This window comes from Phyllopteryx taeniolatus, chromosome 1 (assembly GCF_024500385.1).
Source record: "Phyllopteryx taeniolatus isolate TA_2022b chromosome 1, UOR_Ptae_1.2, whole genome shotgun sequence".
NCBI classification, from domain to species: domain Eukaryota; kingdom Metazoa; phylum Chordata; class Actinopteri; order Syngnathiformes; family Syngnathidae; genus Phyllopteryx; species Phyllopteryx taeniolatus.
In genome coordinates, this window is record NC_084502.1 from 49334142 (window position 1) to 49348786 (window position 14645).

The 14645-nt window shown below is 41.6% G+C and overlaps 1 protein-coding gene across 6 annotated transcripts in view; it reads left to right on the top strand.

The window, feature by feature from the left end:
* The window catches only part of scn8aa (sodium channel, voltage gated, type VIII, alpha subunit a), a 171664-nt gene that overhangs the window by 70939 nt on the left and 86080 nt on the right, over nt 1-14645 (top strand). For all 6 annotated transcript variants that reach the window (XM_061747434.1, XM_061747424.1, XM_061747454.1 and 3 more), the window contains one exon: nt 5014-5155. In XM_061747434.1, the coding sequence (XP_061603418.1) occupies nt 5014-5155 (142 nt within the window). The remainder of the gene's footprint in view (nt 1-5013; nt 5156-14645) is intronic.

Sequence of the window (14645 nt, forward strand, 5' to 3'; positions counted from 1 at the left end):
ATCATTCACATCAGAACAAATGATGTGATCCATGGCCAATATATGTATGTATATATATATGTATATATATATATATATATATATGTATATATACATATACACATATATATATAAATATATACACATATATCTATAAATATATACACATATATACACATATATATATATATACACATATATTTATATATATATGTGTATATATGTGTATATATTTATAGATATATGTGTATATGTATATATATATATATATATATAAATATATACACATATATATACACATATATATAAATATGTGTGTGTATATATATATATATGTGTGTGTATATATATATATATATATGTGTGTGTGTATGTATATATATATGTATATATATATATATATATATATATATATATATGTGTGTATATATATATATATATATGTGTGTGTGTATATATGTGTATCTATCTATCTATCTATCTATCTATCTATCTATATATATATATGTGTGCGTGTATATATACACAAATGCTGACAAGGTTCAGATTTCAAAATGCTTTGGATTTTAACACATCCTATTACAACTTAGAAATCTACAGATATTGACATTTGACAAACTACAGTGTGAAGGAACATGAGGAAAGCCAATAACCAAGAAACTTGATTCAGTCACAGTGCATGTCATAAGTGTAGACCGATTTCAGCCTTTGTTTCAGTAATGACTAATAACACAAAGGAAACACACTATACACTGAATTATTCCTAACTAAAATGCACACAACGAATAACTACAATATCGAAAAAAAGGCAAAATATTTATCAACAAGGCCCTCTGGGAGAGTGACGTAATCTGACGTAGCACATAATCAACTCACGCGTACCTAAGCAGTCAGAGGCGCAAACAAAATGGACGGGGACGAGAATTTGGCATGCACAAGTTGGAAATACAATTACTATTTTGAGTTCCTGTCAGTTAGAGAACAATATTAAGGTCCGTTGTACACTATGTCCTGGCAACAAAGTATTGTCAAGCTATAAGAACACTACGTCTAATTTAAAAAAAACATTTGGAGTCGCAGCACAGTACACTGAAACTCCAACCAGGTTGTAAGAAGCAGCTGAGCGCAGCTACTAATGCAGTATGTCCACCTCTGAAACAGCAAAAGCTGGACTTCGGTGCAACAAAAACAGTAAGTGGGGAAGAGTTGAAGAGGTTGCTCGGGCAGTTTGTGGTAGAACTAATGCTACCCTTAAATACGGTTCAGTCACCCACGTTTCGTTCCATAATCAACAAGATCCCTACTACTACGAATACTGAGCTGCCTCACAGAACACAGTTTTCTTCTTATCTGGAGAGGTAGTACACAGAAATGTAGAAAAAATATGAAGGCGCTCGCTAGATGGCACCATGACCCCCAACCTTGGACTGGGACTGCATTCCCTGTCTCCGCTCCCCCGCCGAGACAGACGGCCACGGTGATGCCTGGTTTATCTCACACGGACGCTAAATTAATTACCAAAGTGGAGACTAGGAATCCTGACTTCTCACCTAGACTTTAAATCAATTAGCAGCTACCACAGAAACCTGGACTCCCAGGCCTGCCAAGATAAAAGTTCAAAAGCCCATTTGTCCTCTTAAATGCAACTTGTTAAGACATCTGGGACAATGGATGGGACATGAGCGACACCCACAGGCGGTGGAGAACTACTGCAACTCCGGGAGAACTAATCACAATCTTCATAAAATTTTAATGTTGCATGATATTTTAAGAATTTAGCATGAACATTCCCAGTGTTCACCATCACAGTGCCACAAGTGATTGTATTTCTGCAAATTTGAATATCTGATGTCAAATCTGTTTGTCAACTGGGCCAGATTGGATGTTTCACCTCACACAACACAAATGCCACATTGCAAATATTACAGTGTTCTCAACAACCACATACAATTGAAACATTCATTACAGGGATTGAAGAGGATGTATGCGTGACAATGCCAAGCTGGAAACTGGTCTCGTTATATCAAATCCAATAATTAATATTTTATCCCACTGGTTGTAAACCACAAAATAATCCAAGGATGGAAAAGTAACATTAAGAGGCGGTGTATCTCCCCTTTTGGCCCCCAGAGGGGGGGGAACCCCCTTTTTTCGGCTGGGCATAAAGGCCGGAGCCCCCACTTTGTTGAACGAAGCGCCCCGAAGACTGGCTCAGCCAGGAAACCCCCACCTCTCACCACACATTGGACCTTTCCCCACCGCAGAGCACCCTGCCAGCGCCCTAAACTACCCTTGCGGGTGCCTGGGCAGCTCACGGGCAAGCTCCGTTGGGAAGGAAACAGGCGGCGCACGTCCGCTCTGAGCATCTCGCGAACAGCGACACCCTGGCCTCGGCCGCCCTGCCTTGGAACTCTTTTTATTGTTTTCTTTTCTTTTTTTCCGTCCTCCTTTTTCCACCAAATCCACCTGTTCCCCGTGTGGACCGGACCGGCCAAACATTCGGGAGATCGATCAGCGTGCCTAAATTGTGTTCCACGCACGTAAGTCCAACTTGTGGTCTACTAAAGTAGAGATTGGTGCATATTTGGGTTTAAATTAACGAGAACAGGAACCCCCAGCTGTATGCATGGTCACCCCATGCTCATTCCACCCTCACAAATTCAATCTCCTTTATTCATGTTTGTCTGACCTTTGTTTTGCTTTTCCCTGCATTGGTCCCCTGAAGATTCCCCTATTAGATTTCAATAAATTTTCTATAAAAATCCACTACCTGTATCATTTGTGTATGTTTGGGTTTGACAAAAGACCTCTGGTTATCTAGAAGTCTTATCTTATTCCTGTAGCAACCTTCAGTTCAGATTATGAGACATAGAGGTTTGTGTTATGTTTCTGGCCACAAAAAAAGACTATTTTATATGTTAAGACTATCTTTATTTTATGTTATTTATGTATGTTCAGTGAAGTCTAGAAAGACCATCTTTATTTTTATAAAAATACTTTTTTTTTTTTTATAAAAACAAGTATTCGTGTAAATAAAGTCAAGAAAGTCTCTTTATTTTATATTTTATTTATGTACATATGTTAAGTGAAGTCTAGAAAGACGATCTTTATTTTCATAAAAAATAAGTAGCCTACCGTATTTTCACGACCATAGGGCGCACCGAATTAAAAGGCGCAGTCTCAGTTACTGGGTTTATTTCTGTATTTAACACATACATAAGGCGCACCGCACCGTATTATTGGGCGTAGGCATGGTAAAACATACGCGAGCTTAAAACATACGGTAGCATGCATGCACGCTAAAACAATGTTTTTAAAAAGGCAGCGGGAAAAAAACTGAGTTTGGTTGTACTTTATTGAAGTATTTAACAATGTACACACGTTATTTTTTTTATCAGTCCTCATCCACAAATCCATCAAAGTCCTCATCTTCTGTATCCGAAATGAACAGCTGGGCAAGTTCTCAATCAAACACGCAAGGTTCGAGTCAGTCTCGTTGTCGTGCGAAAGCTCGAACAACAGTGCAAGCAGACACGTTAGCCCAAGCATCCACAATCCATTCACAAATTGTGGCGTAACTCGCCCGGCGATGCCTCCTAGTCTTGGTAAAGCTGTGTTCGCCATCTGTCATCCATTACTTCCACGCCGCTCGCAACTTCAATTTGAACGACCTGTTTACACCGATGTCCAGCGGTTCGTCAAGCCTCCCGGAATGATGGCAAGCCCCAGTTATTCTTTGCTCATTAATCCATTGCTCGAGTTGGTCTTCCAACTCGGGCCACCTCGCCTTGTTTCCGCGTTTTGTTTTTCTTTTTTTTCCCGCGAAAACTCAGCTTCGTCTTCTTGACTTGGCAAAGCTCGTTTTCCTGCTTCCTCTACTTGCGAACCATGGATTCGTTGATCTTGAATTCTCTCGCGGCTGCTCGGGGGTCCTTAGCCAAACAGATGTTGTTTTGCACAATGCACACCCCGGAAATGCTCCCAGTCAGTAAAGCGGTAAAACAAAAAAAACAGCCCGTCGCTATATCCCTGCTGGGGGCGTGGCTTTAGCGTCCTTCCCCTGTCCTCAGCCACGTCCGCTTTTCCTGTGTGTAAGCAGCGTGTCGGCAGGAAATGCTAAAAAAACAAAAACAAAAGTAGAGCGGAGCACTCATGACACAACAACATTTATATATGTTGGAACTCGGTGCACACATAAGGCATTATAAGGCGCCCCGTCCATTTTGGAGAAAATTTAAGACTTTTAAGTGCGCCATATGGTCGTGAAAATACGGTATTTATGTTAAGTTAAATCAAGAAAGTTAAATCATATTGTTTATTTTATTTTTAAAAAAGTATTTATGTAAGGGAAGTCAAGAAATTTTTTTTTTAAAATAAAAATATTATTATTTAACGTTAATGTTAAAAATGCATTTCTAATAAAGTATTCGCAAAACCGGTTGTCATTTTTATGTTCATGTAGTGTTGTCGGCCGCTGCTGAATACTACTACTACTACTACTTCACTACGCTACGTTTTTCTAATTCAGTTACTTTTAAAACCAAGTTATCAGTAAAGTAACTAAGTTAGTTTTACAATCAAGTAAACAGTAAAGTAACAAAGTTACTTTTTCAAGGTAACTGTGGCAACACTGTTAAGAGGTTAACGTAGCAGTCTCCCTCTTCACTCAGTGCTCCTTCTTGTGAAACATCACAAATACATGGACTCAAAAGCACCAAATCAAAGTCCTTTGTCCACAAAAAAGCTGCTTGGTACCAGCTGAGAGTCTTATCAAGCTAATGGGAAGTGAATGGAAACCGGAAGTAGGAATCTTACCAAATAAAAGCCGTTACAGCACTTAACCTGGCTTTTCTTTCCACTGTCTTCCTTTCAGAGTAAGTCTGGAGAAGTGCACTGATGAACTCCAAAAATGGTTTAAACTTCAGACCATATTTTTCAGCAGCATATTGTTGTAGAACCTTTGGGGTGTCCCGACTTGAGGGTACCACTGTAAACAATGCGTCATTCTGAATCCTTGCTCCCTTCCTTCCTCAGTCGTTGCCCGGAGGGCTACACGTGTATGAAAGCTGGGAGGAATCCAAACTACGGCTACACCAGCTTTGACAGCTTTGGATGGGCCTTCCTGGCTCTTTTCCGACTCATGACACAAGACTTCTGGGAAAACCTCTACATGCTGGTAAAGTTCACCCACTATGATAAATACTGTGCCACACTCAACACAAATTGATCAGTTGCTCAATAGGACATGAACCGGAGTGCAGTTTTTTGAGTGATTACATAAAATATACAAGTGAAAAATTTTAGTAATCTACAGGCTGTTCTAAGAAACCTACAATATATAATAATATAATATCCATCAATTTTCTTTACCGATTATCCCCACTAGGGTTGCGGGCATGCTGGAGCCTATCCCAGCTATCTTCGGGCGGGAGGCGGGGTACACCCTGAACTGGTCGCCAGCCAATCGAAGGGCACATAGAAACAAACAACCATTCGCACTCACATTCTGTCATGGATGGCTGTGCCGTAAAAACAGATCCCAAAAATAGACTCTAGACAAAAGGTCCAAAAACAATTTTAATTCAACAAAAGAGCATGCGAGGGAGAGACGTACTCAGCCAAAGAGACGCACGACCAGAGAGAATAAAAAACAAATAACACAGGGGGACACGACAAAAGGTACGTGTGGTAAACAATCTATTCGTAGAGTACCTCAGATGAGACAGAGCACAAACGTAGGCGGCGAACACTGGGCAAAAATGGGTGAATATTCCGACGCCCGCACATTGTCAAAAGGCTGATGATTACAATTCACGACAGGTGCGTCACCGAGGTCAACGCCCACCATCGCTGGACTGGTTAGCATATCCGCCTCACAGTTCTGAGGACTGGGGTTCAAATCCCGGCCCCGCCTGTGTGGAGTTTGCATGTTCTCCACGTGCCTGCGTGGGTTTTCTCCGGGTACTCCGGTTTCCTCCCACACCCCAAAAACATGCATGAATTGGAGACTCTAAATTGCCCGTAGGTGTGAATGTGAGTGCGAATGGTTGTTCGTTTATATGTGCCCTGCGATTGGCTGGTGACCAGCTCAGGGTGTACCCCGCCTCTCGTCCGAAGATAGCTGGGATAGGCTCCAGCACGCCCGCGACCCTAGTGAGGATAAGCCGAATGGAAGATGAATGAATGAATATATTGTTCTAAAGCAATTGCCATCGTCGTAGGCATAAACACATACATTGAGAGAGAGCAAGAGCAATGAATAACAAAAATGTTATGCAAACAGTATAAAAGAAAGTAATATAGCGGGACCCTGAAGCAAGAACGGTGATGTAGTGAAGGAGTACTGAATCTGTATTCTACGCTGGCCTGGAAGTGCAAAACAATATAACAAATTGTAAAACACTTTCACATTTCAGAAAACAACTTAACAAAAGCCAAAACACTTTTACATTTCAGAAAGCAAATTAACAAAAGCCGAAACACTTTTACATTTCAGAAAGCAAATTAACAAAAGCCGAAACACTTTTACATTTCAGAAAACAATTTAACGAAAACCGAAACACTTTTACATTTCAGAAAACAAATTAACAATAACCAAAACACTTATCCATTTCAGAAAACACATTAACAAAAGCAGAAACACTTTTACAAAAGACGAAACAAATTACAATTGAGACAACCCATTCTTAAAAATCCCACGCCCTTTCTCAGCAAGACCCGCCCCACTTCAACATGATTGGCTCCTGCATTGCTAGCCAATCGCAGGGCAATGTAACAAGATGTCCATCCCAAATATAATAAAAAAACAAAGAAGTTTATTATGGTTAGGTTTAGAACTAGGGTTGGGGTTAAGGCAGTTTTGGATGAGTTAAGGTTAAGATTATGCTGGTTAAGGCTGGCGAACACCGACCACCGCCGCCGAACCCGACTGAACTATGGTGCAGTGTGCGTGGTTTGACAACTGTTTCCTTGAGCGGCCGATCGGTCGACCGCTGGTATTGACGCGATTAAAAATTCTAATCTCTCTAGTCCCATTTTACATTCAATAAAAATGCACAGAAGCTTTCAACTGCGGTGAAAATACATTACCGGGTTTGCGAGCCGTGCCGTCGCGTTGCCTCGGCTCAAGCCATATACATAGCACAGTATTTAAACAATCAAATGTTGTTTTAAATCAATAGTAACCTGTATTCATAATGTATAATGTGCCTGTGCATGAAAGAGCGACGTTTGTGACCAGAATGTACGTTCAAATGAATGGAGCCGGGAGCTTCCTTTCAAATAGCCGCACTTTCCATTTAATTCTCGCCATCATCCTTTCTCTTTAACAACCTGCTTCTTCCTTAACTCTTAATCTATTATTTTATGGTTTAAGAAATGTGATCAAGTACAGTATATTGTATATACAGCATCAAACGCCTATACAGGCTCGCTGTTCAGGGCATCCATATATACAATCGCTCAATGTGCGGGGGTGCGTCGGCAACTCTTATTTTTATGCGATGGTTCGGTCCAGTCGGGTTCGACCGTGTTGCACAGTGTTCGACAGGCTTTAGGGTTAATGGCATTTATATTAACGCTGCCACACTTAATCAGTCACATACTTCTTTTACCGTCTGGAAGCAGTAGAGCGTGTTCTACAGGGATACAGCACCAAATTATGTCCTGGAGCCAGTAATATTGGAGCAGGGCGTGTCCTTCCAGGAAAACACGCTGGAGTCTTAATAATGTTGGACGTTCCCTTTCCGGGTTGTCTCAATTGTAATTTGTTTCGTCTTTTGTAAAAGTGTTTCTGCTTTTGTTGATGCGTTTTCTGAAATGTAGAAGTGTTACGGTTTTCTGAAATGGCGGCACGGTGGACGACTGGTTAGAGCGTCTGCCTCACAGTTCTGAGGTCCGGGGTTCAATCCCCGGCCCCGCCTGTGTGGAGTTTGCATGTTCTCCCCATGCCTGCGTGGGTTTTCTCCGGGCACTCCGGTTTCCTCCCACATCCCAAAAAGATGCGTGGTAGGTTGATTGAAGACTTTAAATGGCCCGTAGGTGTGAATGTGACTGCGAATGGTTGTTTGTTTGTTTGTGCCCTGCGATTGGCTGGCAACCAGTTCAGGGTGTACCCCGCCTCCTGCCCGATGATAGCTGGGATTGGCTCCAGCACTCCCACGACCCTTGTGAGGATAAGCGGCTCAGAAAATAGATGGATGGATGGATGGATGTTTTCTGAAATGTACAATTTTTTGTTATATTGTTTTGCACTTCCAGGTCACCGTAGTATTCCATGATGATAAATTACAGGGACTCATTGTTCCAAGGCTGGGACTCAATGTTTCCATGACATGTGTATCTCGGGACTCGAGTTTCAGGTGTAAAATGATCCATGCATATATGCTCCTAACTACTTGTTAAACCCATTACTCTTGTCGTTATACAATCGTAATGATGATAAAGACATGCAATTGTTCCGACACGTTCACAAATTCATACGCATCTCAGAAATTACACCATCTATTTCGCTGTCTGCTATTGTGTGAATGCAAAATGGATGTCGCATCCTGGCACTTTAGATCACAGATCTCTCTGGTGTATTGGAGCAACATAACGAGGCTCTCTCCAGTGGCATTCACGGTGAAGACAGCTAGAGTGGCAAAGACAGACCATTTATAAAAGAACCAAAACAAAATGCAACTGTGAAGACACGACTTGTTAGTTTTCATAGAAAAAGCATATTAAGCAATAGGAGAAAAATCTGATACAGTGGTGCCTTGAGATACGAGTTTAATTCGTTCAATCTTCTTACCATCTTCTTATCTCAAGACACATCTCAAAACATATTTCCCTATTAAAATGAATGGAAATGCAATTAATCTGTTCCAGTCCCCAAAAAACACCACGTTTTTTCCCCCAAAAGACAAGTAGCAGAATATTGTAAAATATAGTCATAAAAACATAATAGAAGAGAATGTAAAGATATTAATTGGTTTTATGAAGTGTAATCAAGCCAAAAGTCTCACACATGCACACATACGCTGAGGATTCATTTGCATGTCTGTACTTTTTAATGTGCCATCTCTCTCTCTTTCTCTCTCTCTCTCTCTCTTTCTCTTCTTTCTTTGTCTGTTCGTCTCTTTTGCTTTCTCTCATTTCTTTCTCTGTTTCTCTGTCTCTCGCTTTCTTTCTCTGTCTGTCTGTCTGTCTGTCTCTCTCTCTCTCTTTCTCTCTTTCGGTCTCTCTGTCTTTCTCTCTTCTTTCTTTGTCTGTCTGTCTATGTCTCTCTTGCTTTCTCTCTTTCTTTCTTTGTCTGTCTCGCTCTCTCGCTTTCTTTCTCTATCTCTGGATCTCTATTTCTGTCTGTCTGTCTCTCTCTCTCGCTCATTCTCTCTGTCCGTCTGTCTCTGTCTCTCCCGCTTTCTCTCTTCTTTGTCTGTCTGTCTCGGTCTCGCTTGCTTTCTCTCTTTCTTTCATTGTCTGTCTCTGTCTCTCGCTTTCTTTCTCTCTCTCTTTGTCTCTCTCTCTCTCTCTCTCTCTCGCTCATTCTCTCTTTCTGTCTGTCTGTCTCGCTCTTCTTTCTTTGTCTGTCTGTCTCTGTCTCTTTCGCTCTTTCTTTCTCTGTTTGTCTGTCTGTCTGTCTCTCTCCCTCCTGCTCTTTCTCTCTTTCTTTGTCTGTCTGTCTCTCGCTTTCTCTCCCTTTCCCTGTCTGTGTCTAGCTTTCTTTCTTTCTGTCTCTCTCTCTCTGAAAAATATGACTTTAACAAATTTTTTTTCTCAGAAACAGTTTTTACCTTTCGAATGATAACAACTGCCAATAATTCAAGTACAGTGGAACCTCGATTTAGTGGACTAATGGGGGGAGAGGCTGCCATTAATGCCATTTGTCCATTAATTTGAAGCACTTTTTTTTCATGGTCTAATACAAACCAATATAGTACAAAATTATTGTACATAAATGTCAGAAAGTTTGAAAAGTTTTAAAGTTGACCTAAACTTACCTTTAAACATTGATGTGATTATCTATTACTGCTGTGAAAGTGCCATGATCACTGGTGCTTGGGATGGTTAAAAATGGCGTGCAGCTGGTGGGAGAAAGTTGTTGTGGTGGTGGTTGAGTCGAGGGTCGCTACATGAGCCACAAGGTTAGCATCTTCCTTTTCCCACCTCCGTTACGGTTTGACAAAAAAACAACTGCATACTGTACCAAAATCAGTATTGTATGTTCAAGAGACGTGTACATGACAAGCGCCTGAATAAACAGCAACCATGAATATGAACAGGTAGAAATGGCATGCCCCTTTTGTGGCACAACCTGGAAATACAGGAACCAGTCCCTGTCCGTTGATTGCGCCAGTAAACAACAGCGGCCAATTCTGGAACTCACAGGTTTTGTTCGCTACAAAAGGGCATTTTGATTTCCAACCGGACACTATTTTCTGTTCCCTTTATCCGGGTCCGTTAAATCGAGGTTCCACTGCACTCATATCAGTAGAATTAATTGATTTTCAAAGTTAAATTCAGTGGAGTATGTCTTTATCGTTAAGGTGTAAATTTAAGGTTAAGATCCAAAAACGTACAAAAAGGCAGACAGAATGGGCCTCATTCATTAATAAATGTGTAGAAATGTTCTCATTCTGCGCACAGGTTGAGCATTTATGCAAAGTTACCGTCAGATTCATGACGTGCGTACCGGCCAATTTTCTTTGCAACCATGTGCGTATGTTAATGAATCGGAATTCATTCTAAATGATGGGCTTGTGCCCTCGGTGTCCTATCTGCATAAACCGTGCCCCTATTTCCCTTTAAAAGGGCATCCATCTTACACATGTCACTCAATGCACATTTTTTTTCACCACAGGTGGCTGATCCAACATTTTAGTAACTTTCTTAATCTTTATCTGTTATTCAAAAGGTTTGTATTATCAGAAAGCTTGCTAAACACAGAAACCGACAACATATAATAGTCATGTCCATCCATCTAGCCATTGTCTGTACCGCTTATCCTGACTAGGGTCGCGGGCGGGTGTGCTGGAGCCTATCTCAGCTATCTTCGGCGAGAGGCGGGGTACACCCTGAACTGGTCGCCAGCCAGTCGCAGATAGTCATGTCAATAATTTAATAAATTTCAAAGTTAAATTACAGAATGTGGCACTAAAACAACCATACAAAAAAATTTAAGAGCCAAGAATGAGAAAATACTGCATACGCTACATAGTAAGGAATAATAGAGCAAAGGGGCATTTGTAGTTAAGAGTAATGAAATGCATTGGAAGCAACAGGAAATATGAGCCACATATGGCAACTGGAGTGCGTCATAATTCACACTAGCGGCGATGTGTGAGTGAACAGATCGATTTAACATCACATCTGCACATGCAGAATTACAGAAAAATATATTAATTAGATTGTCATAGGGATTAGAAAGAATACTGAAGCCTTTGAAAAAGTGCAGCAAATCTGATCGCACTTCCTCGTTGAGTGACAAGGTCGGCTGCGCATGCAGACGGCTGTCGAGGGACACACATATAAAAGCACATACTGTATCCTACTGTACTGCGTTTGAACGGAACGAAGGGTAGAAGTGATCAGGATTGTCCTTTTAATTGTTGTTTAGGTCAGTCAACCCATTAGCAAATTTCTGGTTTGAGTTATTGTCACCAAAGTTATTACTAATGACTAGCGTTGAAATACTGTCCATCTTGGGGAAAATATGTGTTTGATGTATTTTCGATAGAGGACCCTGCAATATTTGTGCTTACACATGGTCTGAGGATGTTCTAAATTTGTCCGCAGAGTATGAACAAAACAAATAGGAACAAATCGAAAAATCAAAGGTTTGCATCAAACGTGCTTACGCACGATTTCAGCACAAATCTGCGTCCGCATGGCTAGTGAATGAGGTCAAATGTTTACCGTGTACTCGCCTCACTATGCTCTTTAAGTTCCTTCCAAAAAAGTGATGCCTATAATAAGCATTATTCATTTCATAATAAGCATTTTCTTTAAGTAAAAAAACGAAAGTCTCTTTACAGGGATGGAAAAGGTACCAATAACCAAGAATCACCCATTTATATGTTATTTGTTTTATATTGTTTATACAGTTTGTCTCTGCCTGTACCTCAAGTCTGTAAAACGAGCTAATTCCTATTGAATTTGGTGGCCTCAGGAGCTGCACTAATATGCTCTAATAAACATAGTGTGCCTTTTTTGACAGTTACATTACAACTAAACTTGTTCATGGGTATTTCAAATGCAAATAGAGCAAATTTGTGTCATAAAATTATTATTATTATTCAATGACGAAAGACTGTGGGAAAATGTGTGGTATCACACTGGCTATTGTAGTGCATTCTGGGACATGTCGTATCAGCTGTGCATTCATTATACAGGAGCTGGCCACTTGATACAGATGCAAAAAAATTTGAAGCACTTTCATTGTTAGAAGGTAATGTTAGACAATACTACCATCGCCAGTGGTATTTTGTTGGTGCTAAAAAGCCTCAAAATAGGCCCATGTTTCAGTCTTTAAAATGATGATCTTTTATTTTGTATTGTGAAAAAGCTAGGCCTAGTCTCTATGTGTGCACATTAGCTCTCTGAAATGGCGGTGACTCTCCTGTCTCCACGTGCAAGTGCAAGGACGGATGTTTGAAATATTAAGTGTGCAGGATTGGCCAATTAAACATGAAGGGAGCATCCCAGCTCCCGCTTCTATTCTTGCGTCTGACTGCTGCTGACATTTACCTCCATACTGCAAGCTCAAATCCATATTTTGTATTGTCTTTGAAATCATGGCTCGTACCACATCCCTTGTGTGGGTGCTTTATACACATTGATTGTTTGAGTCTGTGAGGAATATTGCGTTGTATGCAAATATCAACACAATATCAGCCTATCAGGTGCTTTAATATTCATTATAGGCCATATTCTCCTGTTTGCGCAAAAGGATTCTCTCATTCAGACTTCTGACACACCCATTGCGTGTAATATGAAAAGAAAAGCAGAAACACACATAAGGCTTGATTCACTGACAGCTGGCCTGGCTTCAAATCATGGAAACATGGATTTTTCTCGAGACTTGTGAATGTCATTGAAATACATGAAACTGATGAAGCGCAAATGTATCCATTTTCCATACCGTTTAACCTCACTCGGGTCGCATGCTGGAGCCTATCCCACCTATTTTAGGGCGAGAGGCGGGGCACACCCTGAACGGGTTGCCAGCCAATCGCAGGGCACACAATGACAAACAACCATTCGCACTTACATTCACACCTATGGGCAATTTAGAGTCTTCAATCAACCTAGGATGCATGTTTTTGGGATGTGGGAGCAAACCGGAGTACCCGGAGAAAACCCACACAGGCACGGGGAGAACATGCAAACTCCACACAGGGGAGGCCGGATTTGAATCCGGCTCCTCAGAACTGTGAGGCAGATGTGCTAACCAGTCGGCCACCATGCCGCCAGCACACAGTGTATAGTTGGCCAGTCAGGAAGTGTAAACCACTCCGGCTACCCTTACACTTTGAAAGAGAATGTTTTTATTCTGTATGAAATAAATCCATCCATCTACTGTATCTTCAATACTGCTTATCCTCACGAAGGTCACGGGTGTGCTGCAGATGACTTTGGGAGAGAGGAGGGGCACACCCTGGATTGGTTGGCAGTAAACTTATAGTGCACAGACAACAGACAGAGACAGGCAGAGACAGACAACCATTCACACTCACATTCACACCTATGGACAAGTTGGAGTCTTCACTGAACCTCGGAATCATGTTTTTGGAAAGTGGGAGGAAATTGCAGTGCCTGTAGAAAACCCAGGCAAGCACAAAGAGAACATGCAAACTCCACACAGAAGGGCTGCAGCCTGGAGTAAAAACCCACAACCTCAGAACAGTGAGGCAGATATGCTAAACACTCACCCACAGTGCGACCTGAAATAAATCCAAAAAAGTAATAAAATGGAGGCGTATCAATTAAAAAGGGTGTGCCTACTGTGTTCTATATCAGTGGTCCCCAACCTTTTTTGAGCCACGGACAGGTTTCATGTAGACATCCATCCATCCATCCATTCTCAATACCGCTCATCCTGTTCAGGGTTGCGGGGTGCTGGAGCCCATCCCAGCCGACTTTGGGTGAAAGGCGGACTACACCCTGAACTGGTCGCCAGTCAGTCGCAGGGCACATATAGACACGGACAACTATTCGCACTCACATTCACACCGTTACTGAGTGGAAACAGAACCCACGCTGCCTGCATTGAAGACAGGCGAGTGTACCACTACACCATCAGTGACTACACGTAGACATAAAAACACCAATTCCAATGAAGTTGGGACGTTGTGTAAAATGTAAATAAAACAGAATGGATTTGCAAAGCCTTTTCAAGCTATATTCAATAAGCTTTACACGATCAGGATTTTTGGGGCCGATCACCGATCATCGAGTTTACAAAAATAATAACCAATCACCGATCCGATCACAAGATGGAGCAAGATGGGCAGCCGTGGCCCAATGGTTAAGGTCATCGCCTGCCACCGTGGGGGACCAAGGTTCAAAACCCCGACTGGACCATCCGCCAACATCCCCCGGACTCACGGCTGTGGTGTCCTTGAGCAAGACACTGATACCCCGAAATGCTCCCCGGGCGCTTCAGCTGCCCCCTGCTCCAGTGT